At 32.3% G+C, this 12,448-nt stretch overlaps 1 protein-coding gene across 1 annotated transcript in view; it reads left to right on the top strand.

Annotated features, from left to right (window-relative positions):
• Nucleotides 1-568: 568 nt before the first annotated feature.
• The window catches only part of LOC134241824 (C-Maf-inducing protein-like), a 28,997-nt gene continuing 17,117 nt past the window's right edge, over nucleotides 569-12,448 (top strand). The window contains exons 1-5 of the mRNA XM_062723848.1: nucleotides 569-1,154; nucleotides 3,744-3,872; nucleotides 7,744-7,794; nucleotides 11,777-11,848; nucleotides 12,100-12,189. Coding sequence (XP_062579832.1) covers nucleotides 795-1,154; nucleotides 3,744-3,872; nucleotides 7,744-7,794; nucleotides 11,777-11,848; nucleotides 12,100-12,189 — 702 coding nt within the window. The 5' untranslated portion in view covers nucleotides 569-794. The remainder of the gene's footprint in view (nucleotides 1,155-3,743; nucleotides 3,873-7,743; nucleotides 7,795-11,776; nucleotides 11,849-12,099; nucleotides 12,190-12,448) is intronic.

Raw genomic sequence — 12,448 nt, 5'->3', positions numbered from 1 at the left:
AGGTCCAAATTTCTTCCCTCGTCTGAAAAGTCTCACATCCACCACCATTTTCTTTTTTGTTACGATTTTTTTGCTTTAAAAAATGGCGTCTTTAAATTAATTTGGTTATTCTCGAAATGTAGAGTGCATCCTGACAATCATGTAGTTATGATAAACCAGTATATTATCGATGATTCAATGTATCCAATATATAAAATCATATATTTGTCCCACCTGTTTGTTTACGTGGCAACAAAACTCCCCTCCTCAACGAAAGAGCGCACCAAGGGAGATTATCTCGAAACTTTCGTATTGTTTGAAATTTCAAATAAAAATGTGTAACGTTAAGCCTACTGAAATTAAAAAAAAAAAGCTAAAACATGTAAAAGTATAAATGGCTTCTAGATGCGGATTCCGTCATAACAATTAATCGAAGTTTTAACTCTCTTTGTAGTATAATACACTTTAATCTTATAATTACATGTATAATATTTTTTCTAGTCCTTATCTGTATATTGTGTATTGATGGAGAATATGATGACGTCGCAACGCGTCACTGACTCTTCCGGAAGAAGCTCCTTGGAAAAAGTCACGTGACTATGTTTGCCATTTTTAATGGAATCCTCGATATTATCTTTCATCAATACCATTTACAAAAGAATAGGAATTAATAGGTTTCCAAATTCTTTGTTGTTTGATTAAGTGCATAAAGAATCAAACTGGCGTGTATTTATAATTATTGTAGAACAGGTGTAGTGTTTTCTGAGGTTGGCGTTAAACGTCAAAGTGAAGAGACGAGCGATCGTTACTGCAACATGGCGACGATCGAGGACGTTTGTGAAGATAGTAGCTCCACGGATCCATTTATAACTAACGAACAGATTAATGGTTATTTGCAGGATTCTGGGGATGAGTTGACTGTGGAGACACCCCCTTTACCAGCGCCGTTCATACGGAATGATAGTGGAACAAGCTTAAATAGTCTTAAACTTTCCTCCACCTCTGCCCGGCCGTTCCAGGGACCCCGTTTTAAACTGATACATGAAGGGGATATACAGATTTGTCGTCTTAATCACACCAGAACTATTGTCAGTAAAATAATGAACTCAAAATATCTTCGGCGATGGGAGAGTCATCGTATTGTTTTGGACAGAAATGAGATCCGCTCATGCACTGTAAGTAAATGTAAACAAAGCAAAATCCATTATTTTTTTTATATTTTAAGATATTGATATTGTGTTATGTCAGTTTATCATTGTATGTAATAATGACTGTGTCTCAACTGTTATTACAACCAAGAACTGTCAAAATTTATTGTGATTTATTTCAGCACTCTTGATTGATAATTCATTGCATTGCAAACATAAAACAAATTGCTCACATGTCAATGTTCGATAAAGAGGTAATGCTTGAGGTCAGTAGAGTGTTTGTGGAGATGTAGAAAGATGAAACACAGTGTAGTGAACATTTCCATCCCCTATGAAACTGTTCTTACTCGGAATACAAAAAAAAAATTCAAACTATTTTTTCAGCTGTCATCGATGAAACAATTAAATGAAAACACTGAGTCACAGAGTGACAATATTGATATTGAATTTATATTGATATATTAACATTTTAGCTCACTTGAAATCGAAAACTAAAATCAACTTATCTGGTTGAATTGTGTCCTTTGTCTTTTAATTGTCAAATGTAAACTATTCACATTTTTGTCTTCTTCTCTAGATTCAAATAAGTCAATTTTACTAGACTTAAAATAGTTAATTATTGTTACAGGGTAACTCTGAGTGAAGGGGATTCAATCATTCAAGTTTATTCAAACAGATACCCATTAGAAGGGTCATAGAAATGTTTTTACAGAAAGGTGACATAAAAGTACAAAATATTTACATAAAATATTAGTACAACAACCAAATTTGAGAGAATTAGTCCAAAAAGCAATATACAATTGATTATTGATTCATATGTATGAAAATAGTGTAGTCTGTTTTGTAATTTATTTTTTTTTATCTTAATTAAATATACTTGACCAAATTTCAATTAGATTGCATGACAATGCTTTCATTCCGATTTGAAAAAATATTGAAGACTTGAATAAATGTATTCATTAATACTCTGTAAATTCATAAATTACTGGCATAATTTGCTGATTTTCAGAACTAGAGGGTCCCTCAATAAGACTTACCTAAAAATGAAAACTAACTTTCTCAGTTCCTGACTTGATAAAAAAATCAATTTTATTCAAAGGATGCCACCACACACCCCTAGACGAGGGTGCGTCAACAAAATGAATATATTCTCCATGATGTAATTTTGATTAGTTATGATATCTGACTAAAACCTTCTTCATTTAAAGTTAAAGTTTTCATGATGAACATGTATTTTGGGGGATTTTTGATTTTTATCCAATATTGAATACATATAAATCCATAAATTTAGACTGAATGTCAATATTTCACTGGCTTTGAGCCCAGAAACACTATTTTTAAATGTGAGAACTCTACAAATTTTGTGTGAAAGTTGGTGTGTATCAGGAATATTCCAAATTACATATTCAGAATTCATCAGACCTGTTTCCTAGGTCTTTTTCTGGATTTAGATTCGACAATTTAGAAAAAACAAAATGTCCAAGGAACATTCCAACATTTTATTTATATAAACAAAATGTGAAGTAATCAGCTTTCTTGGAAATACAGCTTCAATTTATCTTGTAGTCTACAAGCTATGTTACATTGAACTTATCTTCATGTTAGATCTTTTTTCTTCATTCTTACATCACGAAGTATTTAGCAAGGCATGTTTCATTATAGAGTTCAATAATTTTTGTGTACTTTTTAAACTTTCCTCAACTTGTTTCTTTAGGTTAGGATGTACACAATTCTGATGAAAATAGAAAGATAAAGCATATATGTATATGTTGATAAATAGGGGTTCTTTGTATCCAAAAGTTACCCAATTAGTGAATAATTTAATTAGTTACTGAGTGACCATGGCTTATCTATAATGGAAAGGCTATTGCCTTTATATAAAGAATATTATAATTCAATTTCTTCTAGAATATTTTTTTTTTAAATGGAGAGTTGGGCATAATACTCATTTACTGAATTGATTCTGGACTTGCCAGAAAAAAGTTGCTCCCCAGATTTTAGTGCTCTGATGTAATACAAAACCTGAAGTCAGTGTTTGATTTTATAAGTTGATATAATTCTGATCTATATCACATTTCATGGTGCTAGAGGTCCATGGAAATAGCTGCAATCAAATATTTTGCATTTAGTTTTAAATTGATTTACTAATTTACATATTCAATTTTGATCAAGGTTACCAGTATTAATAATTCAATATTTAAATCTACTGCATTTTTTTGCAGTACATTTTGCATTTTTGCATTCCATAACCTCATTATTAGAAGATATTTTAAGTTAGTAATATGTTTTATGATCATGAAAAAGTTTTACTTAATATTTGCTGCCAGTATATAATGAATGTAGAAACAAAATTAAAGATGGTTTATTTCCTAAGAATTGCATTTAGTAAATACCATTTTCATAAGTACATGATATATATTCAGAAATGAATAAATGAAATTAAAAGCAAAGGTGCATTTAATCATTAGATTTGTTTGAACTAAGCATGCATGCTGCTAATAATCATTTTGGGGGAATGACGCATTGAAAACTGCAAAGCCCTAATCATTTCAGAATAGCTCTATTTATGCATTATTTTCATTGAAATAACTTGGTTATTTATTGTCATGTTTGTAGGCCTGTGGCATGATGGATAACCCTATTCCTTACTCCAGCATCGAAGATGTGCACATCATCTCGCGGTGGGATGCTGGCCAGAAGTTCTGTATAAGAATCACTGTACCAGATGGCTCTCTTCTCATTCAGGTGGGTATGACATGGAGTGGTCATGCAGGTACAGGTTTGTTATTTGTAATGTCAGTGTTAATATAAACTTCGTTATATGAAGGTTTAATAAGAAAGTCAGAGACAATATCAATCTCATGCATTATGCAAACGTGTACAGGAATTTATGATGTACCTTCTCAGGGGCCGAAATTTGGACCCATTCCCAATTGAAAATCACTGAGTTTAGTTTTTCCCAATTTGGCAGTTTTTTTCCCGAATTGGTGAACAATGCTTTTATACTAATTATCTTGGAAAAACACCAAGTAAAATTGTCAGATTGTCTGTAATTTTCATCTATTTTAACTCATTTAACAAAGCTACAGTCATAACGCATGTTTAAAAACACGTATTGCAAAAACATTGCCAATTTTTAATCCGAATTTCCTGCGCTTTTCTGTAAACGGTGATATTTGGTAATTATATGAAATTTATTAAGCTATTTCCACCTATTGATCTACCAGTGTATGATAGGACTGTATGCATTATTTCAGATAGAAAAATATATTTTCAATGCAGATTAAAAGGGGACCTTGAGAAAATGTGTACTTCATAGTGTTTAAGGACCTTCTCTGCACCTGTGCAAATGTTTTTTTGGATATTGAGAAAAATATATTCTCTAAAGGTGTTAATATTAAGCTTCTTTCATTAATTTTTAATATAAGGTACATGGTATGGCATTTACTCCCAAGAAAAATAATCAAACACATTACACAGTATCAGTGAATAGAAATCACTGTTGTTTACTTCCAGGGAGAAAGTACATATAAATAACATATTCAATTAATTTATCTTGGCCTTTTAAAATGTTAAGAATACTTGAATTGATTACCAATTGTGTAATATGCTGTCAATTTCTATTTTTTTTTTTTGAATTTAGATCTAAGGACAGAATTACTCTAACTGCAAAAAATACCCCAGAATCAGAACTCTTTAGTGTGCAATGTAGAGAGGGTTCTTAAATGAATTACTCCTGAATACATGATTTCAGCAACTTTTAATTTCAAATTTCCTAATTTCATCAAAAAGTTGATAATTAATTCTCCAAAAATGGTGTTTCCCAAAATAGACTGATAAATCCCTGAATTTCCTTGGTCTGGAAAGCTCGCCTGTAAAATGAACATATTTATTCTAAAGTATTGGGTAGGAAACATATGGTTGGGATTCCATTTTAGAAGCCTCTTTGGAGGTGTTGTCCTAAATAAATAGTGTTCTGGACAATATAGTTTAATTAAATCAATGAGGGAGTCAGCAACATTCCATTCCCCATAAGCAAGCTTATTTCTCAAAGGGAAGTTTCAAACTGTAAGATTACTACCCTATGTTGAAAATAAGATAGATATACCCAATATTTACCTTTGCATAATATCATTTTCTAATGCTTTAAAACATTTTGCTTAAGTGTATAGAGAGACCTGAAGAACAGCCTCTACCAAGTGACGTATATTTGAGGAATGTTTTTAAGTTTTTTGTGAATGTTTTAAAGTTAAGTGTGAATTATTAGTGTGTAAATCTCACAGACTTGTCAAGTAGGCCTATTTCTTGAAGCGTGCTAGCTTTCAAGTCTGTGTGATTTACACACTAATAATTCTCACTTAACTTTAAAACATTCCTTATATTTAGATTTCACGTATTTGTTAGCCCCCAAAATATGCTCAGTATTTGAATTTATCACTGTCCTATATCATTGCATTTTTACTAACGTCGCTTTAGCTCATTCTGACGTCATGTAGGCACAAGTTTCTCCATGTGTATTTCTACGCGTGCGTTGACACAAAAATGGTATTGACAAATCAATTTCACAAACTTACTTTGGCTTAGAAGAAAATTATAGCAAATGTAAATATAAAGTATTGTTTTTCGATGCTAGTCCAAAATTTTATTTGCTACAATACCAATATGTTCTTGAAATTTTTTGGTCCTGTCGGCAAGACAAATAAAAACAACTAAGGACTGATTACTGTAGGTTCTGTGTCAGTCCAAATGACCGGTAGATGTTGACAGAGCAACTTGTAAAAATCAGACTAAATTTCGTACAAATTCCCTTTGACCCACAAATCGTAATCTGTTGAATGCTTTTCTGTACCTCATGATGGTTTCTTCAATGAGCGGCTTTGAGCGCAGATGTCAAACTGATCAATAAACTGTTGTATGGCCGATAAAGTTTTTGATTGGGCTAAGCAGGAAGATCCAATGATTAAATTGAATAAAGTAAAAATTTTGGAAGAATATTGCTCCCCACATGAATTCAAAGAAAATTGGAAGGGCTGGGGGAGAGATTGGTTGTTACATGATGATCAAATTGGCATGATCATTAAATTCAAATACAGTTTTTATCTTAAATTGTCATGGAATTTTTTTTGACTGATGGAAATATGTGTTGACTGACAAAGTTTAGGGGCCCATTTTACAAAAGGACTTACGACTTAAGACCAAATTTAATTCTTCATATAACTTTTTAATTAACATTATATCAAAAATTATTTTTAACTTTTTCAAAGGAATGTGGTAAGATATTTTTACACAAACAATTTCAAAAAGATCTATTAATTTTGCAAAATTTTACAATAATCTGAAGCTTTTGGTCATAGTCGTAAGTTCTTTTGTAAAACGGGCCCCAGATGGTTGTTGGTCTAAATGGCCGAAAGCAGAAAAAAGGTTTCAAGAACTCTACAATACACATAAATCCTTAAATTTCTTTTTTTATTGCCATCTTCAAGTAAAAAAGTGTCTGTGGCCAGAAAATTCTATCAATGCTGGGTCAGAATCAGTCTGCCATTAAGAACTTTCAATTTTGATTGAATTTTGTCTCGAAACTTGTATGTCATTTTCAAAACTTTATTTCAGATTTATGCAAAGTATAGATGTACTAATACAGTATGAGTTAAATGTATGATTTACAAATTACTAAATATGAATTGTCAATGCATACATGTAGGCAGGTAATGTTATGTGAAATCATACATATATATGTATGTAGGTAACTATAATGTCATAACTTCCTGTCTCTGTGAAATACACTTGCCCAAACATGCCATTTATCAATTAATTATGACAGCTGACAAGCAGTAAGTTGAATCCTAAATTGTTAAAATTATTTTTCCATTCTCTTGGGGCTTGCAGAATGCTAGCTGTTACTTTTTTTAAGGATAAATATTCTTGTATGCATTGTTGAACAAAAGTCAATGTTCTAAAAATCAATTATTTATAGAAAAGATTTTTTTTTAATATGAAAAAAAAAATGAAATATAAACCTATTTTCTCCATGACAACTGAAAATTTTTACCCATTGTAAGGGATTCAGTGACTTTATTAGGAGGTATTGACAACATAAAATATGTCATAGTAAAATACACCATCCTAACGTCATTCTCTGAAACAGAAAATCAATATAATTTATGCCAATGGTAAAAAAAAACCAGTTGTTATATCATATTTTTTTAAAAATGTATTTGAAACCAATATAGTTTATTAGTTTAATAGTTTAAAGATGTTTGAGTTGACAGATATAAGGCCTAAAATATAGTCCTTGCAGTCAAAACACATATCTGTCAATATGATCTTGCTTTCAATTTATAAGTATATAGATCTCATTTGTGTGATTCTGGATGGTGCCTATATTGCTCCATAGTGAAATACTGACAAACGTTCTGTGACACAAACATACTGTCATCCGAGACCATATCAAAATGTATACAAAAAAATTGCTAAAAAATTTTTAACTTATACAGAAAGTTTTATGAAAGATCAGCCACATTTTGACCATTGCATGTTTCTTTTAGACCTGATTTTTATGCATATGTTTTTTTCTTTTAGACCTGATTTTTTTACGTATGTGTATTTTTTTTTTCAGGCTCACAATTCATACATACGAGACCAGTGGCTTCATTCAATTCTCTGGAAGGTACGTAGCTCACAGCTGTATAGTAACCCCTGTATGTACTGGACTGTTTTGACAGGACCTGAAATATTTCTGCTTAATGTTTTGACCAAGTGTCACAAAAAGCAGGGTAATTAGCTGAATGAGGCTGCTGGAAATGTATATTATAAATTTATATAATGATTGTGTAAAAACATTTATTGAGGTGCAGGGTGAGGAAAAAATGTGTTATCCACATGTCCTGGATGTCAAATGTAAATCAGCGAATGATGAGTTGATGTCATGTCATTTTGTTACAATATTAGGACAAATTTCTTGCAAACTTGAGTAGAACAATTAGTAAATCATTTTAATTTCTCAGTTTTTTTTTGTGTTGGTTCATTTTTTTTTTATCCTCGATGTAATTTAATTCAATTCTTCCTGGTTCTAAGATACGTCGGTCTGTATATGCTGAAAAAGGATGTACTTCCTTCCCGTAGCTTGCTTAATTCTCACAGTACCACTTTTTTTTTCAAAGTAGAGAGTCGATCTTTGTCTTTCCCTGCATGCATACTAGTGTTGCAACATAAGATTAAAAAAATTTTGCTTATTTTAGCCCATATCTTTGTTGACATAATCATGACTTACAGTTCAAATCCAGGGAGCTAGTTTTTATACACTCAAATGAAATTTTCTGGCAAAATTACTTGTATTATCTTGAGGGCAATAATTGAACAGACAATTTGCAGCAGAGCTTTATTAGAGTATATGTGGTCCCAATGCAATAACGCCCTTAACCAATTAGCTAATGACATGTCATCTGTCACCTCATTTTCCAAACAAAGGTGTAAACATCGGCTGCATTTATGCAGGGTGTATAGGATTAGAATTTGCGTCAATTTGTGGATTAAAAGTACCGTGGTATATAACTGAAATTGCATGTATTACGAGGTACTGTGGAATCATTTTAATGTATTTGGGGCCAATGTTCATGGGCAGGCAAAATATTACAGTCAACCCTTGTTGTCTTGAACTGAATGGGACCAAAGAGAAAACTTTGAGATATCCGAAGATTCCAGATGTCGAGGGTAAAATGCTAAAAAAAATAAGTGGTTGGGACTTCCACATCACTTCGACACATCCATAGTATTCGATCGAGATATCAGTGTTTGAGATACCTAAGTTCTAACGTACTTGTTTGAGGGACATAATTTTGTGGGTTACCTTTTTTTACGACAGATTCAAAGAATCAGTATGTTTACCAAATAAGCGTTCAGGGGATGTCAATTCGTGGTTAAATGAAATCCACAAACAGTGGTCCTACACGAACAGTAATGATTCCACAGCAGATATTTTTTATGCCCCCCTTCGAAGAAGGGAGGGCATATTGCTTTGCTTCTGTCTGTCGGTCGGTCTGTCGGTCCATTTAGTTTCCGTTCATTTTCTTCATAACCGTTGCACATACTGAAATGAAATTTGGTATACAGGTATAACACATGAATATCTAGGTCTAGTTCTGTTTTGGGTACGATCGCACTATAATTGACAGAGTTATGCCCCTTGGACTTAGAAAAATTCCAATTATTTGCAGTTTCCGCTCATTTTCTTTGGAGAGGTTGCACATATTGATATGGAATTTAGTATAAAGATTAGTCAGATGTATATCTAGGTCAAGTTTTGTTTTGGGTATGATCGCACCATAATTGACAGAGTTATGCCCCTTGGACTTAGAAAAATTCCATATTTTTGCAGTTTCCGTTCATTTTCTTTGGAGAGGTTGCATATATTGAAATGGAATTTAGTATACAGATTAGTCAGATGAATATCTTGGTCAAGGTATGTTTTGGGTATGATCACACCATTTTTGACAGAGTTATGCCCTTCTGGACTTAGAAAAATTCCAATTTGTGGAAAAATTCCAATTTGTGGGTGAGGGGGGCATAAGTGTTTTATTTAATGGAGAATGATTGAAACCAGAGTACGAAAAGTTCAATATACATGTAAACAAATCAAACATTTAATCCATTTTTAGAATGAATAGTCTAATGCATATATTCCTGAAATGGTGCTTCTGACCTAAAAAGAGCTAGGTTCACTTTATTCATTTCAAATGCATTTACCAATACAAAGTAGAGATTTAGTGCTTTCATTTCCTATGAAAAAGTTTCCTCTAAGAGTCAGGTTTTGAAAAGCAGGTTTTGTAAAATTGCAATATGTTCTTGAATTTTATAGAAAATGGGTTTATTTGACTACTTTTGGCAAAGAGTATTAAAATAGTTAACCCCACAATTCAAAAGTAAATCAATGGTTATAATCTTGAAAAACAATTCTTTATTACATTATTCAACATATTGGATCACAATTTGGTCTCTATGGATAATATTGGAAAACAGCTTAAATTTTTTGCCATTTTTCAACAGACTTGCATGACTTGAGAAAAATGACATCATAATGTGATTATTTTGTGAGCTCAGTGCTGAAAGCAGAATTTTTAGTGAGGATTTAATTTTGGCATTATTAGCCAGGGTGCCAAGATCGCTAAAATTGAATATTGCTAAAAATTACTTGCGCTTTATTTGTAATAGCTTCTTTAGTGAGCTTTTTAAAATCGCTAAAATTACATCTCGCTAAAAATAAAATACCAATTTTTAAGGATAAATCGTTAAATTTGCGTCTCACTAAAATTTCCACTTATACGGTATACTTCCATCTAGATAACAATTAATGCTCTTGGGGTGGGGTTTGTGTGTTTGAAAATATACCTTTTCTTTATTTACCCTACAGAGTTTTAGTTCCATGAGGACAGATCCAGTTTATTTTTGAAAAATACTACTTAATTAATAGGCCATTAGTCTTTCTAGTTTCCTGCCATTAATTGTTACTCTAATGCATCTATTTGGTAAGATAAAACTGCACTGAATCAATTTATCTTGTGAAAACTGGCATTCAACAATTGATTTGTAATACATCTTGAAGGAAAATGCTCCATTTTGCACAAAAATCTATCACGGTGGCTTACATTTGTAATCAATCTGCATACAGTCGCACTCCTCTTAAGCCGCAGTCCTATGCATTTTAGACAGCACGGTAGGAAAGTCCTTTTAGATATGATTTTTATTTTATTTACGAGACATTTGTCTGGCTTATCACCATGAAGCTCTATACACAGCAAGCAAGGTTTATATCAATTTCTGTCTCACACATGCTTTTACATCTCAACATTTTATATCTATATTCATACCTCTTAAGTTACATTAGTAAATTATAAAACTATGGAGCATGCACTTCTTGTCAGTACACCATACTGGTTTGCAAAGGGATTAAAAACAAAAAAAAATATTAATTGTACACATCATAAGGCTATTCTGAAACCCTAGGTACTTTGTCATTTCTCAGTTCAGTTATTGATTTTTGTGTTCATTAAAACTTTGTCCTGAAAGCAATAATACATTGGGCACATTTATTATTCACCCAGTTGCCTTCTACATTCTGTATCTAGTATTAACACCCCCCTTCTTTATCCTCTCATTACAATAATGATTGACAGCTAAATTCTCCCCTCTGTCAAAAGGGCAGGATAGGACACCCCCTAGTGGATATAATAAGATACAGAAGTTGTGATGTGAATTTGGTGATATGTCAGTACAAAACATAAAACCCGAGAGAGAGAGAGAGAGAGAGAGAGAGAGAGAGAAAGGAGGGGGAGGTTAGCATTAATAATGAATGTCAGAAGGCTTCCTGGTTAATGGCAGCGTAAACTTTTAAATAGGCTTTAAAGTAACAGACTTGTACTAATGAGATGAATTATGAAAAAATTCAAACTTGCTAATTTGATGTACATCTATAAATAAAGGCAGAGATTAAAGAGATATTGCACTTTTCTTAATTCCACTCATCGTAACAGAGCTTTGAATTAAGTTCACAGTGGATTTAAGTACAAAATCTAAGTAACCTATTAAATCTATGCATCCTGACTAGACGTATGAAATATTAATAATACATGGACATCAATTTTTTTTTCTTTCAGAAACATATGTACAAATGTGAAAAATTACTAAAGAATGCAAGGCGACCTGAAGTTCTTGTCAAGGAGATCAAGGTAAACCAAGACCTTTTTGACCATCTTTAAAACATATTATACAATGAACAGAGGATCATTTTTGCCCTTCTAACAATTGATTTCACCCTATCTTTAAATTTGCCCAATCACATGCACTTGTGTTAAAAATCAGTGGACAAAGGTCAAATGTAAGAAAGAATTTTCGTATCTATAGGCCATGTTCAGTGTCCACGTTAGTTGATCATGTTCCCTGCTACTCTATTTGAACTGTGTTCATTGATCTTTTTCAGAACATGATAGACGTTTCTTTGACCACTAACATCCAGGATGCCAGTGTGTATCAGTTTCCTCTGGACCTTGTGTCTGATCTTCTACAGCAGGTAAAGTATATCTTCTACAGCACGTAAAAAATTACCCAGGTGTCGTACTGCATGTAGAATATCCCCTTTCTCCTCCCATGACAAGATATTCAGACGAGGTTTATGGCTGGCTACTGTAGTTTCAGATAATCCAGTTCTTATTTCAAGATCAGTGCATATGATTAGATTTCGGCTCCAATTAAATCGAGTCATTAGATAATTACAGTAATGAGTTTTCCCCATCATTAAATCGCATCTTTTCATAACATTGATCAATAAT

Source organism: Saccostrea cucullata, unplaced genomic scaffold (genome assembly GCF_032062105.1).
Source record: "Saccostrea cucullata isolate Sc308-1 unplaced genomic scaffold, CSIRO_AGI_Scuc_v1 ctg7, whole genome shotgun sequence".
NCBI lineage: Eukaryota > Metazoa > Mollusca > Bivalvia > Ostreida > Ostreidae > Saccostrea > Saccostrea cuccullata.
This window is presented reverse-complemented; position numbering and strand designations above follow the sequence as displayed.